This window comes from Chrysoperla carnea, chromosome 2 (genome assembly GCF_905475395.1).
Source record: "Chrysoperla carnea chromosome 2, inChrCarn1.1, whole genome shotgun sequence".
NCBI classification, from domain to species: Eukaryota; Metazoa; Arthropoda; class Insecta; order Neuroptera; family Chrysopidae; genus Chrysoperla; species Chrysoperla carnea.
Window position 1 is genome coordinate 10,530,987 of NC_058338.1, and position 19,456 is coordinate 10,550,442.

At 29.9% G+C, this 19,456-nt stretch overlaps 1 protein-coding gene across 10 annotated transcripts in view; it reads right to left on the bottom strand.

Annotated features, from left to right (window-relative positions):
• Positions 1-19,456, bottom strand: part of LOC123294017 (disks large 1 tumor suppressor protein) — a 1,177,915-nt gene that overhangs the window by 88,850 nt on the left and 1,069,609 nt on the right. For all 10 annotated transcript variants that reach the window (XM_044875074.1, XM_044875072.1, XM_044875076.1 and 7 more), the window contains one exon: positions 15,990-16,092. In XM_044875074.1, the coding sequence (XP_044731009.1) occupies positions 15,990-16,092 (103 nt within the window). The remainder of the gene's footprint in view (positions 1-15,989; positions 16,093-19,456) is intronic.

The window sequence follows — 19,456 nt, forward strand, 5'->3', positions numbered from 1 at the left end:
GTGAGTTATCTTTCCTCTTGTAGCCACTCTTGTGAATACGAACCATGTTTATAAGAATGGATAAGGACATCAGGGACATACTTCTTATAAGGATACAAGAATGTTAATAAGACGGGTGACGAAAAAAAACTTTTTATATGTTTGCTTACCAAGAGTAATTATGCTGGTATATAAATTGAAACTTACCTAAAACAAAAAAAAAAACGGTAATTAAAAATTCATTTAAGTATAAGAATGTAAAAGTAATCGCAGATTTACTCGACGATATCCAACTAATTTCAAGTAGAGGCAATTATGTACATACAAAGCTTTAAATCAAAGTTATAGGCTTGTGTTGGATATAAAAGTTCCAAAAGTTACATTTAGAAAATTAGATGAGATTGTTATAAAATTAAGATCAATTATTCTAGTATCGAAAGTTATCTAAAAATGTGCAACTTTCGATTTTTGTCGGTAAAAATATTTTCTAAGTGATGTGAAAATTTTCTGGTAGAATAAATCTAAGGAAATTATTATATCATGAATATTTGCACACTCTTGGAGATGTGATTCGGATTTATAAAATTAACATTAACAGAGGCATGAACTCGACTGATAAGTGGTTTACTCGATGTAAAATTGAAAGTGTGCAGTATTAACATGGTTTCACTGTATTTATTGTAACGTTAATAATTACAAAAAAATTATAAAATCAATTACTTATGCTTAAAATCAAATCATATTGACTGTAAAACCATTAAAATAATATCATGATACGATAATATTGAAATAAAACATGTGAATGAAATTAAACACAACATATTTGATGCGTTAATCACCCACCAAACAAACACACACACCATTAAGTCTCATCGAATTATTAATAAAAAACATTTATTTATTTTAATATTTAATAATTTATTAATTGTCGCGCATCATCATGCATCATGTATTTCCGGTTTTTGTTTTCATTAACAATAATATTTAATTTTGATTGATCGTCAAGTTCATGAACAACAAATATGGTTGTCCAATGTTATTGTGAAAATATTTGTGGTTTTATCTATAAATTCCTTTCGTTGCTTGACGCTTTCGGCTTGGTGAGCCTTATTGCAGGTGGTATTGGCTTTAAAAATTGCTGAAGCAAACGGTGTGGTATTTTACATCAGCGGCAATCAAGCCATGGGCGTAGGATACCCGATCTTCCTAAGTAATCCCAAAATCTCGTTTCGTGCTTCTTTTCTATTTCAAAAACGGTTCAATGTATAAAAAAATGTTTTAGCCGAAATTTGTAGAGAATGTTATCCTCTGAAGAAACGGCACAATGCTGCCAGACACAAGCGTCAATAAATACCCCGAGAGTTCCATTTGCGAACTGCAAGTTGCTCCTCAAAGAGGATATCTTAAACGTACTTGTGGTACAACAAGACAGATATAGTCTGAGTACAATCGCAGGCGTTCGGAAGATCTTATATCACTTCCAAGGGCTTCTGTTTGAAAAGTTGTTGCGGCTATTACAGAACACCGTTTGGGCGGCAGGCATGCTGAACGCCTGAGCCTGGCAGTGTATCACGACTACTACAGGAGCTGTCACAGTGGTGAGCAGGTCCACCTCTTGTCATGAGGAGATTTACTTGAGCCACCCTCTCTTTGACGACCTCTCTGACCTAAACTCCGTTGACGTCAAAGGTTTTCTGGTGTTCTTAAACAGCTCCAAATGTTCATGGAAGAGTGGCTACTATGCATAAATACGATTGAAGGCAAATGAAACGAAATATTCTCAAAAAAAAATATTTTTGGCGACCTTTGACCTTGAATATCCTCTAAGGACGCTGACATGTGACCATATGTGATATTTGAGACAACATTTGTACTATCAAAATAAAGTATAAACTTTTTTGATTCAGATGAATAAAAATTCTATACATTTACATTAAGAAGTTTTTCTTGTATTCATTAATATTAGAAGTCACACTTCTCATAAGAATATTTCATTTATTTTTTTTTCTTAAATCTGTTGCTTTTAGATTCAAGAAAGAGAAAAATAAACTTAAAGTGATTGGAATGCAAAAAAACAGAATTTATTTTTTCTTATCATCTCTATTCCACTTCTTTATATATTTCATTCACAAGTCAATGTCTACGTTTTTGTGATGTTCGTCTCAGATAGATAAACTGATTGAAAAAAGGAGTAGATGATATACATAATAAATGATTACTTGAGAGACAGATTCCTTTCTGACTTTGAATATTGAATTAGTTGTCCTGTATTTTAGGGTTTTGTATACGTATATGTCTCTTATAGTCCAAAGTAGGAGATGGCGAATCTATATCTTACGAGATGTCGAAATTTATATATGTTACTTGTTTACGAACTCAAAGCAGCTTTTTACGTTCGAAGTACGCTATAAACATTTCAGCTATGAGTTATCGTGACGATCGACGTCATCAATTCCAGAATTAGCTCAATGGACAAACGATTGAAAGTTTTTTCAGGGTGAAATAAATTAGTGATCCAAATATGACGAGTACCAAACAGCTTTGATTTTTTGTAAAAATTTGGGACTATACAAATAAGATAACATACTTTTTCCTGGATTACATACGGTCTGCCATCTATAATTAACACAAGAAGAGCGAACAGCGATGGGTCTCTGCATGTGATACAGTGAAAAAGTTCTTCAGAGATTTGGTCACATGGAAGCCTTTAACGCCGATTTTTTCTGCTTTTGTGTATTCTATAATTTATGGGATAGACAAAAACCATAAAAGCGTGTAGGCTCTCTTTGATGTATAATTTTAAATCGAATTCCCGTGATGGTGATATAGTTCTATCAAACCAAAGTAGCACAGAGCAAGATATAAATTTACGAAACCTCTTGCAATATTTTCATTTATTGTTGACTTGATCATTTATTTTTGTGCGTAGTTAAATAATGATTTCTTGAAGTCATAATAAAAAAAACTTTTTTACGTATTTCTCTTTATTCGTTTGAAAAAAAGAGCACAAATTTTAGTAGGTATATGATGTCAACCATAAGTCTCTATACAACGAATATATATATATATTTCAAGTTTATTTTTTTTATGGTTTTCCCAGAAATGAAAAAAGTTAGATAGCTCATAAATCGAATCAAGATTGAAACATTAAAGAGATATTGCCTACATTGTAAAACGTGTATATGTACCTATTCTTCAATGTTCGAAATTTCTGTATAACTTTTATGTATTACATATTCAAAATTATATTTGTACTAGCCTGATACCCGCCTGTTTCACTGCCTCCACCTCTCTTTATGTGTACACTTTTAAATTTTGTTGTAAAATAGGCAGAATTCATTGAGTATATCAGAAAAGTTAGCTCACGAATGGTTTGACGTTTACTATTTTAAATTTTTACAGAACACTTTAATTTATGGTTCAAAATGATGATGATAGATTTTCTCCATCTATAATCATCATTTTGAACCATAAATTACAGATTTCTGTAAAAATTTAAAATAGTAAACGTCAGATTAAATTTTATTTTATTTTAAATATATCTTTATAAATTATAGCTCATGTATCATTCTGAAGTATGAGCTATTTGCTGTACAGTTTCATTAAAAACTATTCCCTAGTTTTAGCGTGAAAGGTAAGAAACAAACAAGCAAACATGCTTACTTTCACATTTATAATATATAGGGATAGGGATAAAAAGTGTACGTACATTAAATTGAATTTGGATGCATTAAAAAAGTTTGATGACATAGAAAGTTGATAACTTTATTCTATTTTACATTTATATACAACAAAAGTAACTAACTATGTCTATGTTCTATGTATGTGTTTATGAATTATTAAACAAAAACATTAAAATCCCATTTATATTCAATTAAATCAATTAAAAATATTATATTCAACTTTTACATATTTATTGCAAAAAAAATAAAAATAAAAATTTAAATAAAATTAGTATTCCTATTTCATTATATTGTATTTTATTTTATATACACTTTAAAATATAAGAACATTGTTATTGTTTTCAATGTACAGAATGTTACATTTCAAAGGAGCGGGAGGGGGTCGAAGAAAACGTATTTATAAAATACAATCCGCAAATGGAGAAAGAAAACAATTATTGCTTCAAGGATCGTGACGTTCGGAGTTCGTTCCCAATTCAAATTTTGTAAATTTTTGATTATTTATAAAGAGGGACAGGAAACTGTGACGTTATATTTGGTTAAGGGTTACAGACAATATGATACAGCGTGGCGGAGTGACAGTGGAGTTTCCAAAAAACCAAAATTTTAAAAATAATTGGAACGAAAAAATATAATAGTTGCCAATCTCTAATTGTGACACCCTGTATATGTTTGGAGTTAGCCGTACGTACCATCCGTCCAAGTATAATACAATAATAATGCACAAATAACATTTTACAAATTTGCATTTTTAATAATAATTAAATTCTTTTTATATTAATTAATTATTCATGCAATAAAGATCTAATACTACACTTCACGTCCATCCACCCTCACTTATAGTTTAACGTCTCTATCTTCATCGTGTACATGCCTATTCTATTTATAGTACAGGCGTTAGCAACTGCTAGACTAACAATAAAAGTTTTTCTTCGATAAAATTGTATTATTAACTGTTTTAAAATGGTTTCAGACTTGTCAGCTCGGTTAGTACAAAATTTCTTTATGTGATCTTAGTTAAGTCAAATGTTCCCACAATAAAGCTTCCTAGCTTGAAGCGTCATCAGAAATCGCCTCGAATTAGAAAAGTTTAAGAACCAACACCTATAATGGCGGGCTTTTTGTTTTCGTTTTTCCAAAATCTACTACTAGTTCAAGCCAACTACAAATTTTCAACTATCTATCTTTTATAGTTTTGGAGAAAATGTACACCATAGTTTTGTCCTAATTTACGCCCTAACGGGAAAACAATGCTATTAATAAAAATAAATTTCAACAAAAGTTGTTAATTTTTGTTTAAGGAATATTTTTACATTTAAACTTTTGTTTTATCTCTTACGCTGTACAAGATTAAACAAAGACCTATGTTGCTCACTAACGAAATTAACCTCACTTTTTACATCCTGAGCTATAAAAATTTCAGCTCGATATCTCCTTTCGTTTTGATTTCGAATTTTCTCTCATGCTGAGAGACGGACAGGCGGACAAACGGAAATGGCCTAACTACATGATTTCCTTCGCTGCTAGCGCTTGGAGTATTATATATTTAAATAATTATGGTTTATTCTAGTATACAAACAGACCAGCAGACATATACCATGTGTGTTTGTACCATCTAGGCATATACATATCTGTAGTATGACAGAATACATCCGTTTAGTAATGCATCTAAGCGAGAGGTGTTATATACATGTGTTGTAAGACTACAGATACGATACGATAGATCTTCTGTTGTATGCATGCAGAGAGTGGGAGTTTTGTTGCATACAAATATTATTAATTAACTAAAAAACTCCCACTCTCCAAGCGTCTTCCAACTAATGTTCAATACATGTATATAATACCTCTCGCTTAGATGCATTACTAAACGGATGTATTCTGTCATTCTACAGATATGTATATGCCTAGATGGTACAAACACACATGGTATATGAGCAGACAGTATAAGGATACTGTAGATAAATGTTTTGAACGATAGAAGAGGATCGAATATAATAATATATTTTGCATAATTTATTTGATATATTTTAATTAATATTTCACTTATATGCATATTTCATTAAAATATAAGTAACGGATTTAAATATTTTATAAATCTATTTTAATTGTAAATCATTCATATAAGCCTTTGAATTTAAATCCGTACATTCAATTCTCTCCAAAGTTTAATGAAATAAATAATAAGTACCTGATGGATGGCCGAGCTTTACTCGGTATTTTTTGAATTAAAAAGACACAAATTTTACGACGTTTTCTAAAAATAAAAGCTAGGTAGAATGATTTTCCACCCCAAAAACCCCTTGCATACTACTTTTCAGGAAAATCGTTGGAACCGTTTTCGGTATTTTTTGAGTTAAAAAGACACAAATTTTACGACGTTTTCTAAAACTAAAAGCTAGGTAGAATGATTTTTCACCCCAAAAACCCCTTGCATACAAATTTTCAGGAAAATCGTTGGAACCGTTTCTGCGATTAAAATTATTATTTCAGTCGGAGGATAATTCTGTGGATCAATATGTAGTCGAAGAGTTCCCTCGACTACAATGATAATTTTATTCTATCGTTTCAGTCAGCGAGAAAATGATGTGACCTTTCGCTTCATGTATATACAGATTGACTTATAAAATTTGTTTTTTTACTTTTTATTTAGTTTTTTTTGGCGGAACAGGACTTGCCGTAATTATTTATTTTTATTTCATAAATTTTATGACAAGTTTGATTTTCAAACACATTATTGATTTATAAATTCGTCATATTGACTTTTTCAAGGCAAAAGCCAGTGTCATTCGGGATGATGTAAATCAAATCAATCATCCAAATCTGTTCAGGCAAGCAGAAATTATGAAGAATCAAAGAAACTTTCATAAATGAACTCTAAACATATTACACTTTTTTTCTTGATCAATCGTGTAATACGAAAAAGTATTAATAAGAGACGAAATTCTAGAGCGATTTGCCGCACGAGATCAGGCCTTAAAGATATTTACTTTTTCTGAAAATTCACAAATTAAGGTTTTTTCTTTTGTTTTTTAGGTAACATTACAAATCTTATGACATTGTTTTCTTCACAGCATATGTTCCTAGTTTTATATTTTATACAACTTGTATACCAGTTGAGTAAGAGGCATTGCATACACTTAGCCAACCCATGTACAAAAAACAACCATAATTATAATTATTGCACTTGTAAATTGAAAATATAAGAGGTTTTCGTATGCAATACGTTCTCGTAGAATCATTCTAAAATAAAAAATCTTTGTGGTTCTTAACAACACTTAAAATTTAACATGAACATTTTCCTTTTTATTCTCGATTAAATGAATGAATGTCAAAATACGGAATTATAGAAAGGTTTCGTGAAATATTTTGTGTAGTTACCACTTATTGTAAACTACAGAAGAGAGAAAAGGTAATAATAAAAAATTTTTGTAATAATAAGTTTTCCCTTTTATATAATTTAAAAATAATATGTTTCGAAGAAATCATTTCATGCTTTTATTGCCACTAGTTCAGACTGATAAATGAGCATTGGACTGAACTTTTTTGATCAAAATATATAAAAATATGAATGTATGCAAATATGTGTATCACTCAATGTAAAAGTCATCTATAAAAAGTAATTTTTTGTCCCATTTGCGTCCTGTGAATCAATTTTAACGGTTTAACGGTACGGAATGCTTGAGAGCGCATTTTCTTTGAGGGTGTACAATGCCATATACATTCGTGTAAGATGTAAGTACTTAATTCAACACTTAAAGACAATTACATTAAACAGACTAGGAAACAAACAGAAGGTGGTATCCGGATATGTTATTCTGGAAACTGACATTGTATATGTTTAGTCATACTATTGAAATATAAGTTTACTCCATGCAAACATTTACTTCCAATAATAGCTTTTAAAGTTAAAAACTAGGATAAGTTTTGAATACATTGATTATCTACTGCTTGGTATCTGGCCACCAAATATTTTATTGTAACAAATTTGAATGTTTCTACAGAAAACTAGGGCAATTTATTTTGAGGCAGCAAAACATGGAATCAAAGCCTTGATCTTCCAGTCCTTGCTCAAGGCTTGGTTAAATATAATAAAAATTGATTGATATGTTAGTGTTTGTCCGAGCATTGGCTCAATAATAAATCAAGTCGTGGTTTGCCAGTGTTTGTCAAATCTTCGACGGAGGAAAATAAATGAAGCCTTGGTCTGGAACTCAATCCTGGTACCTTAAGATGGGCTTGAGCCTTTATATGCTAGTTTGTACCCAAGTCTTGTCTAAGTATGGTAAAGATAGGTTTTGTTAGTGCTCACTCAAGTTTTGACCAAGGTGAATAAATCGATGGCAGGGTTACCAGACCAAGCATAGTAAATCCATGAAAAAAACTAGCAGCGATTGTTAAACCAAGACTTGATGCCATGACTGGCACAGCCAAACTTGCGCCAAGCCTTTTGCAACTGTTCATTCGATGGTAGCATCTCATTCGAGAATGGGACAATCTTTGTTTCCAAGCGTAATCCATTCTTAAACCATCTTCGCTCAGGATGGAACTAGTGGTGTTTTGAAATGCACTGTCACTTAGTGGTGTTTTGAAATTTGATTTCGTAATGTATTCAAATAACATAAATAATTAGAATTTTAAGATGTTTAGTATCCTTAAATTTCAAATTTAGAATAATTTATTCTTGTCTTTCTATATTCATTCATGTTGAAGTAGAGAACTTGATGAAACCGCAATCATGATCACGATGACGATGATAGTTAGAACGAGTTCAGTTAGATAAGAAGATGATAGTTAGTGGCATGGCGGGTGCTTTTAAACTTAATAATATATTTACTAAGAATTATTGTTATATGAATGGAGACACTTACTTTACTACACATACAATAACTATAACATAACATGGAATCTAATAAAGCACTTATAACATTATATAGAATTCTTAGTTTTATTTGCATCCTTCAGAAACAACAGTAATCATCTTCATACTTCATACTTCGTGCTTTTATTTTAAATGTTTTAAGGTTGCTTCATTTGTTATGTATGATTATTCAGTATATGCTATTATTACAATCAACAATATACAGAATGTTCAATTTACATCTTGGCATATAAATATCACGAGTATGTCAGAATAAGTGCGTTAAGTAATGCATCTAAGTGAGAGATATTATATACATTTGTTATCATATACATACTTTTCAAATTTTTGACCAAATTAAACTAGCTCTAATAGATTTCAGACAAGTGGAGCCCTGATACCGGAATTAAGCATATTAGTGATAGCTAGCCAATAACTGACATCACAGCTGAAAAGAATAATGACGTCATCAGAATCAAAAAATTTAATTTTGCTCTATCACATCAAAATTTTATCCAATTTTGATAACCCAGGTATGTAATACTACTAAATTTGGGTCATACTTTTCAAATTTGTGATCAAAATTAACCTAGCTCTAATAGGTTTCAAGAATGTGGGATCCTAGACCCTGTATAAAGCATATTAGTGATAGCTAGCGAAAAACTGACATCACAGCTGAAAAGAATGACCCAAAATTAGTGGGTTTCAAAAAAAATTCCAATAAAATACGATCAAATTTGCCTGTGTTATCAGAAAAAATCAAATTTTTTAACTTCATGACGTCATCAGAATCCAAAAAATTTAATTTTGCTCTATCAGATCCAAATTTTATCCAATTTTGAAAAATCAAGTATGTAATCCTACTAAAATTGGATCATACTTTTCAAATTTGTTATCAAAATTAACCTAATGGCATGTTTGAGATGGGGTGGTCATCTAACTACACCAAAAAACAACTTTCAATGCAAAAGAAAAGAGTTTAGTTTTGACCAGATATTTGATATAAATACTCCACTGTGTTACGTCCTGGTTCGATTCCAGGCTTCTATATAATTTTTCGTTTATTTGTTTAAATAACTTAAAACGTGGTTGAATTGAGAACCTTTCTAATATTGTTTGTTTCATAAATCGCTGTTCTTTTAAGCACTTTTAAGAAACTTTTGAATCGCATATTTACAATATTTCCCATTTTTATTTCCTAAGACACCCTTAACATCGGTTTTTAATAAATATATAAGTTAGGTCGACTCTTAGAAAACATATAACAGTACTAGACAATATATAATATAACTAACTACTTACTAAAACATAGTAGTTATGTTTTTGTCTCCAGCTATATTATATATACTGGTACTGGTACTGGTACTGGTACTGGTACTCGTATAGTACTTATACTATCTTATGTTACTACAGAGTTTATGTAGATAGCATTAAACAAGTCTGTTATCAGCTTATACATGTTGTATACAAACAAATATAAATAGATTCTTCTTATACATAAGTATTATTATTATATCTGGGTATATATTAAATAAAATACTGGGAGTTTTCAATTATTGGTGAACGAAACTATTGTAGGACTATTGTAGGAGGTTTCATTTAGTCCAGAAGGAACTGGTGCTTGAGTACCATTCCACCTTAATTTTTTTAACGGTTTTCTTCAAATTGCTCTACTGATGATATAGTTGCCAGGTTGGACAATCTGTACACAATTTTCCCCGGAACGGTTGTTTGGATAATTTAGAACAAAAAACGTCAATTGCAAATTGAAAAACAATATAAAAAAACAAAACTTTGGCAACAAAGTTGTTAAATATTCTTCAAATCTCCCTAATATACGGACTAATCGATCCAAATATTGCGATATCTCAGTAACTCTGCAACCAATCATTAAATTAACCTGATTTTTATACTTTTTGGATCAAAATTACCCCATCCACCAAGTTTGATTTTCTCGATTTTTTCAAAGGGGTACGTACCCCTTAAAAAAATTGCAAAAAATCGAAAAAATTTTTTTGTCTCCAATTTCGTTAAAACTCAGTATATAAGGTAATTTGACCTAAAAATCGGTTGCATTTGATGACTGGTCGAAAAGTTTTTGAGATACGGACTAAAATCGATCCAAATATTGCGATATCTCAGAAACTCTGCATCCAATCATTAAATTAACCTGATTTTTATACTTTTTGAATCGAAATTACCCCATAACCAAGATTCATCAAATTCCAAAACAAAATTGTGTTTTGCGTTTTTTTCGATTTTTTCAAAGGAGTTCAAAGGGGGATTTTCCAATTTTTTTTATCTCCAATTGCGGCCTGCAAGACCCGCAGAAACCTCGGAAATGCTTCAAAAATGTATGAATTCTATGTATATGAATAAAGAACATAACATTATATTTAAATATAAAATATACAAATAATATAAAAAGATACTTAAAATTATTTATCTTTAGTATCATTATATTTTATCAAAAACAAAAAATAAGAGTTTTATTTATCATAATAAAGTTAAATATACAAAGTCACATGGCGGAGGTCGAGATGATTACAATCCAACTACTACAGTCGCCACCAGAGGTTCAGTTGCCTGTAGATTCGATTTTTAATGGTTTTACACTCGTTTGCTTCGTCATTTAACTACCATCTCTTTTTTGAAGGATGTAAACACAATCTTATCCCAGGAGAACTGAGCAAGCGCGAGTTTGAATCCTCCAAAATTATTTTTTTAAATTCCGAGGAGCAATATTTCGATAGCGGTTCAATTAAAAATAAAAGTCTACAAAGAACTTTGGAACTAATCGAATGATGGATGATTCAGCGATCTTAACGAAGAGATTGGGAAAACTCACCCAGTGGACGAGTCTAAAATATTAAAAAATTTATTCTGCGGGTTATTAGAAGAACACAGAAAAGGATATGATAATTTTTCAATCCCATCATAGCTACAGAACTCTTGCTAGCAACGGGAGTAGTATATACGTACACAGTTCTATAGGTATTACACAGTACATCATTTGTTATAATTAAGTTCAAATTATATACTTTTATTGTATCTCATAATGTTCTTTATAGAATAGAAAAAAGCTTCTAACTTTATTTTTTAATAGAATCTAAATAAGAATCTAGAAGATACAAAATGTCCCTAAATAATCGTATCAAACAGAAACTATGAAAACATCATTTTCCTTTCAATAATTACGTTATTGGATCTGAATTGCGTGCCTGTTCTGTATCTCTAAGTCTATTTATTCTAATTAGTAATTTTTGTATTGTAAATTATCAATGAATATTCACAAAATTTGATAACACTTGACAATTATAATCACTACAATCCAGACAGGCAGACACACTAGTGAATAAAAAGCAATTAAAAAAATATATAAAATGATGTTTTTGATTACATTGCTATAAATTTATATGAAATTGTCATATCGATAAATGATCGTGATAATTGGACAGCAAACAAAACTATGAATAAAAATACACAATAAACAAAACAATTTACAGTCAACTTCAAAATTATATTGTAACGAAACTATAGTGTTCTGAAAAAAGGTAAGGATTACGGAGGTTAAAGAGTCAAAATGTAAATAGGAGGGAATAGTTGAATTTTTGGATTGTTTAAAATTTCCATGCATGGAATCAGTTGTTACATTTCATTCTTAGACTATTGTCTAATCTAAAAAACTATCCTTATTATTTGGGTCGTAGAGCATTCTTAAGAATATATATGCAGTTGGAGTTTTTGAACTTTTTAATTAATTTTTTAGTAGGGCAGCTCAAATCTAATTCTGTGGATAACATAACAAGTTTATTTTGCACAGAACTGTATTCATTAAAATTACTAAAAATGCATATAAAAAAAATTTTGATAAGTACCTATTAGTCCACCCATTTTGCTGAAACAACGTTTTAAAAAGGACCTCGCATTATTAGATAGGAAAATGACTATCTGTTAAACTTTTTCTAACCCACAATAAAATGTTCTTTGGATCATACTGATCAAAAGCTTTCACGGCCACAAAAATTTTAAACGAGTAATTTTCGAGCTACGGGCGATCAAAGCTACACATTATATTTATAGAACATATATGACTAGGAAAATGGCTTTTTATGAAACTCTCCAAACCGCCCCCAAAATGTTTTTGGATCGTTTTGATCAAAAACTCACGACCACAAAATATTTTTAATTGTAGTTTTCGAGCTATGAGTAATCAAAGCCATTATAGTTATAGATCTCCTAGACTTTTTAATAAAATTTTTGACCGGAACCACGAAATTTAACTAAACGGCTGTTTAACTAAATTAGGCTATTAACTAAACGGCTAATTTAACAATTTGGCTGCGAAATATATATGGTATAATGATGACTGGTCTATATATGAATAAACCAATAAAATTTGTCAAATGTTTATGATTAGTTTGAAAAACAAATTACATTGATTATTATATTGTATACACTATAAACCTTCTCATTGCAACAAATCATTGCCTCGGGGTGTATTTATGGAAGCCACCCGGGTCGGTGCAGGTGAGGAGTATTTATGAACTCAATAAATTGTAAAAAAAATATTACAAATTTAATTGGAACAACAAAATAATTATAATTTTAATTGGAGTAAATATAAATATTATTGGTACTTCAAATATTCCCGTGACGTGAAATGATACTCCAGCATTTAAATTGTAAATTTGTGCTCCCCAAAACGACGCTTTCGTTCTTACTTACTTATAAAGGTATGGATCATAATACACGCATCTATAATTTGCTTTTATAGCATGGATTCTAATATAAGCAGTCGGTTAACTTATTATCCGTGCATCGGTTTAAAAAATGGAAGAGGAGCACGGTCATCCGTTACTCCTGGAACACTCTGTATATAAAAATTAATTTGCGATATTTAACAAATTACTTCCCGAGATCTCTGTTTTCAATGCCCAAACTCTTGATGAAAGTTTCGAAAAAATTCAAAAATATGATACAAACTTACAAACAGATTGTAATATTTTTTGCTACAAGATAAAGAAAGGATTATTTCGAAAATACCCGAGAAAAACCATTTGAAAAATAAAGAAAAAAAACTTGAAATATAGGAGACTGTAATTTCCATAAACAGTAAGAAATAAGTTACACTGTAGCATACCAAGATTAAAAATTAAATTATTACAACCCAGTCGAAATTCTAATGGAAACAATTGTTTCTAACTCGATTCCTGGCTAGGAAGTACAATGCGTTTTAGTTTGAATGAATCAAATACTACCAGCCTGGTTTACAATGATAACGAAATTTTACTATTGTTATAGAAATAATACAATGATCACATATATGTACATATAAGTAACCTATTATATTAGTATAACATAGAAATTTCTATATAGAAAGAGAAACGGAAAAGAGGTAAGTATACAAGCACACGTAGGGTAAAATGTAGTACCTGGATCCCATTGCACCTTGAGTCATTCTGTAGTGAAACAGAGTTACTTTTAAGTGAGATATAAATATTACCGAAGTGAATAAGTCGGAACTCACAAGACACTTGTGGCAACGACAGTAAGTACTATCTTAATGCATGGCTAATTCACATAAATGTAAATTTTGATTCTAGATACTGCACTTTCCCCTATGCTTGTATGTAAAGCGTTAGTGTATGATATGTGGAAACACTTTGACTTGTTCAACTTTATACGGATGGCACAGATACTTTTTGTGACATATATAATTATTATCATTAATACCTCTTTGTTCCCACTTTTTCCTTTCGTTTCTTTTTGTTGTTGTGGAAGTAAAAATGTGGGAACCGTTGTGAGGCGGTTGCCTTATGAATAAACTACTACTATGTTCCTTATCGCACATTATCGTTCTGATTTGTGCGCGGATTTGGGCGTAAAACCAAAAAAAAAGTACCCTAGAAAACTAAAAATTTTTCAAGCGATCCAGCTGACCATGAATTTGGGACCATCCATTAATAGGCTTTTTCATTTATTTGCTTTTGTTTTGGGCGGTTGTCAATTTAGCTAAAGGAAATCTAATATATTTTACCTTTACCGCGCTTTTACAGCGCTTTTTGACAAACATAGAACATATGAGAAAAGTCTCTATTACATCACACGTTAAAGGGGGGGGGTGGTCAACAAAATATGACATAGTGTGCCAAGGTGTAGGTTAAAATTTAAAATATAAACGAAAAATTTATACGTAAAAATAAAACAAACTAGCCCATAAAAGCAAAGTTTTTATAAATCGTTTAATCAAACGTTTATCGTTTGATTAAACGATAACTTAATTAATCTTTTGTTCTGTCTATTTTTTAAATTATTTGTCTTGATGTTGATTTTATGATTTTTGTTAAGAATTTAACAAAAAAAATTTTAACAGCTGTTTTATTTTTTATTTTAATTATTTCTATTAAATTATAAAATAGGTGAGGTAACACCAAGAAGGAGGAGTTCTTCAAAAATTTGTAAAAAGGGGAGGTGGTTTAAATTGTAAAATTGGTGTGTCAATTGATTTCATATAGACTAGGCATGGGATATTAATATTCAAATTGAATCAATAAACTATTTAGTTGAAAATTATTATGCATCAATTATAAATTATGCAAAGTTGCGGCTACGCTTGAAAATCGAATTACTACCTACTCTTGTTATAATATAAATTGTAATAATCAAATCTTTGGAGAAATAATTCTGTATCGACAATATATTGAATACAATACATTGAATACAATACCTACAAGTCCAATGTAATCTTGTAATGAAACTTTATGAAAACAGTGATACTTTAAATGCCTTACAATATTAATTATATTATACCACACAAAAGTATTGTAAAAAGTTTTGGTTTATTGTACGGTACATACATATAAACCAAAAACATGCTTTGTAGTCAAATAATGTGTTATTTTTAGCTTAACAATACCACGCAACAACAAAAATATATAATATATTGTGTACAAGAGCAGCTTATAAATTTGATAATATAGATATCTCTCTTCAATCATCAATACTCTAACTATAGTCGTCTCTGTTCATCAAATGATGGATCTTCGATGAACTCATAATTAATTTAAGATTTTGTTTTTATATCATCGGAAACCTTATATTTTTATGGTATTATTATAAACTACAAGATTGTCTAAATATTTTAGATAGTTTTTTATCACACTCTCTAGATTTTTGGATATAGAAATATCCAATTAAAAAGAATAACCTATATGATTCATCATTTTTTCAGCAAACTTTGAGAAGACCTAGGAATTTTTTGTAATTTTTGGATTTTCAAATAACTGTTCAAATATATCCCACTCAATACATATGCAAATGCATAATATTTAAAATAATTTATAAATTATTCTTGCCATGATTTTCCAAGCAAAATTTCTGAACCACCTTGTAGGTACACACAGTGTAAACATTTCCCTGGAAACATGTACTGTTCAAGATAAAGAAAGATATGAGTTTTGACTTACCTTGAAATATCTTCTAAACTAACTGCACGTGGGGTTGGTGATTTATGTAATGCCAATGATGATGTATGAAGTGATTCAGCATATGGTAATGGTGTTTCCGTTGCTGTAAATAAAAAAAATTCTAAATTTATGATACTCCCAAAATTATCAAACTCAGTAGCACAAATATTCTAAAACATAATAAAAATAAATCAATGGTGTACACGATAACTTTTATTATAAATCAAACTTTTTTTATTTTTCCGACTTAAAGTGCTTCTACTTCCCTAAAAAAATTTCTCTAAAATTTTCTTCATGTTAGTTTGCATTAAAAAGAATTTTTATTGATTTTAAATTGAACAATTGAAAACAAACAATTGACTCAGTTAATTGTTGAAATATCATGTATAGACAATGTTGATTGTCTGTTGATTGTCAAACGTTTGTTTTTTTACGTCATGTAAGTAAACAAAGATAGTCATTCTTAGATAGCCACACATACATACATGTCACACACACATAGCTGATATTCCCATATAATAGCATTGGTTAAAACATACAACTGGCAAAATTTATTCTAAAAATCAATTAAAAGGATAAAAATGATAAATTGTTAGCTTTTGAGACGCAGTTTTTTGCCTTTTGTTGAAAAAAATTTCAATAAGCCATTTTATATTATATACAAAAAAGCAGTGAATGAATTAGAAAATGATTTTCTAATGTTCTTTATATACATTTTCTTTTAATTCAACATTCATGACATAATTAATTAATTTTCCATTAGTATGTATTCTCATTCGGTATTTTTTTTTTTTTTTTTATAAAAATATTTTTAATTATCATGGATTGAAGGAGATTTTTTTCCAGGATTATTAGCCTTTATTTAAAAACATTATTGTAATTATTTTCTTAAGGATGCCGTACACTTTTTTATATTTTAATTTTTAATTAAATTTTTATAAAGGAATATATCAAGGTAGACTAAGTTTAGTCTCAAGATTGTAACGCTTAAAAATATTGATGCAATGAACAAAATTTTGGTAGAGGTGTTCATAAAATCACCAAATAAGTCCATTTCCGGTTGTCTGTCTGTCTGTCGTCTGTACTCTGTCCATCTATCACGATTACTCAAAAACGAAAAGAGATATCAAGTTGAAATTTTTATAGCGTGAGGATGTAAGAAGTGAGGTCAAGTTCGTGAATGAGCAACATAGGTCAATTGGGTCTTGGGTCCGTAGGGACCCATTTTGTAAACTGTTAGAGATAGAACAAAAGTTTAAACATAAAAAAAGTTCCTTATAAAAGAATAAACAACATTTTTTCGTATATTGAGTGTATCGTGTGTGACATATATGAATATGTAATGTGACAGAGTAATCAACACTGTCTATTCATGGTATTTCAACAATTAACTCAGTCAATTGTTTGTTTTCACTTGTTAAATGTTGACTTTTCAAGAAATTAGGAAAACCTATTCCTTGCGACAATTCCTACTATATCAGGGACCTACATTTAAATGAAATCTACTTTAATCAAAATTTGGTTTTTAGATACACAAAAGTATACGATATGGACAGAGAATATTCAACAGTAAATCCTTGATTAATTTCGAAGAATAACATTCGTTTGTGACAGGTTTTTTCTTCAATTATATTTTCTTAGAAAACAACCAATTTTATTTGTATTTTCTTTGAACATACGAAAAGGTAACGATAAACTTGATGACACATTAATTTTCAAAATTGGTCATTTTAAAAATCTCACATACGAACACACAAACGGGAATATTGTTTGTATGTTTTTATTCCTACCATTTTTGATCTGTCATCAATTGTACGAACCTATACGTGTGGTCCTTGCTGTGGTATCAAAAAAAGTACCCACTTAATTAATGTCAGCGAACATGATGCATATTAAAAAAATAAATAATTAAAAAAAAATCAAGAACCCAAAAAATAGTTGACATAACGACTTAACAGGCGGGGGCCATTATTGGAAAATTTTGAGTCGGTCTAGATTTTAAGGTAGTACGGTTATGAAAGCTATAATTAAAGAATTTCCTAAAACTGAGAATAAAAGCTTTCAAATTTATGAGTATATAAGCTTTGCATAACGTTAAATACAAAAAGCCGTTAAATGCCACCAAGACATTTTTGTCCAATATTTTTCCTCGCGACAATAGATACAATAAGAACTATTTTTGCATCCTACTTTTCTTTTCTTATAATTTCTGTAAGAAAACAAGACGGAACATTTTTTGAAACCACTGCAAGGACTAAACGTACGTTTGTTATAAACATAGAAAAATTCTAAATAAGATAAGTTAAAAAAAAAGAACTACAAAATGTTGCACACAGCATTATGGGTGTTGTGTTCTGAACGTGACATGAATACAGACGAACGTATGTACAAAGCTTTACATTTTTCCCTCAACATCTCATTTTCATTCACCACAAAAAGGACTGAAAATACAAAATACATAGAGAAATGATGAGATGGTATGGAAAAGTGTATACAAGATATTCTCTCTGATTTTCTTTGTTCGCTTACGACTAATGCCTCTAATTATCTATTAACATTTTCACATACTTTTTTTTCTTGCTCTAATTTTCCTGTATGTGTTGTTTTTTTTCACTATTTTTAATTATGAAAAACATGTTTTGTGTTTCGTGAAAATAGAAAAGTTATCTTACAAAATACAGTTTGGAAATTTTATCATGTCATATTTCATTTATGTTACATAAAGAAAAAAAAAATTCAAAAATATGTAAAAATAAATTAATGAACAATAAATTAAAAAAAAATTGTTTCTGTCACTCTTTCCGGAAAGTATGGTTTTCCCAGTGATTTTTGTGTCTCGGTTGCTTTTTACAGCGCTTTCGAGTTGATATGATCTGAGCCTAGGGCAATTTTATCGTAGCGTATAAAAAAGAAAATGTACAGAACGACACAGAAAATGTACAGATGTACGAAGAAGATAAAAATTCGTCATTTACTATTTAAAATCATTTCTTTTTTTCCTTCGATTGCCTTCTTGATGTCGGTAGAAGAAGTTTGACTGTTTAGATTGCCTTTAGACAATTTTAATTTGTCGTTGTGTATGTACAGAGTTAAAGTAAATAAGTGGTATTGTTGTCATCTTCTTCAGGTAGTTGAAATACCTACGAGATATTCTTAGATGTAGAGAGATGTTATTATGTCACTGGTTTCTAATGATGCCCTCCAGATCTAATTTAACATACTCAGTAGGTAAGCAGTCCACTTTATCATATATAGATAGATATATAAAGCTTCTTTCTAGCTTATATACACATTGTACACTTAGTTACCAACTTATAAAGAGCCATCAAATAAAGATTTATTATGGAACGGGAGCCTGTCGTAATATAAGACGCAAAGTTTCAGAAAAAGTTCTAAAACCTTTGAAAAATGTCATTCTTCTCTTTGAAAATCTTGAAAAATGTCATTGTTCTATCGATTTTCGAAAA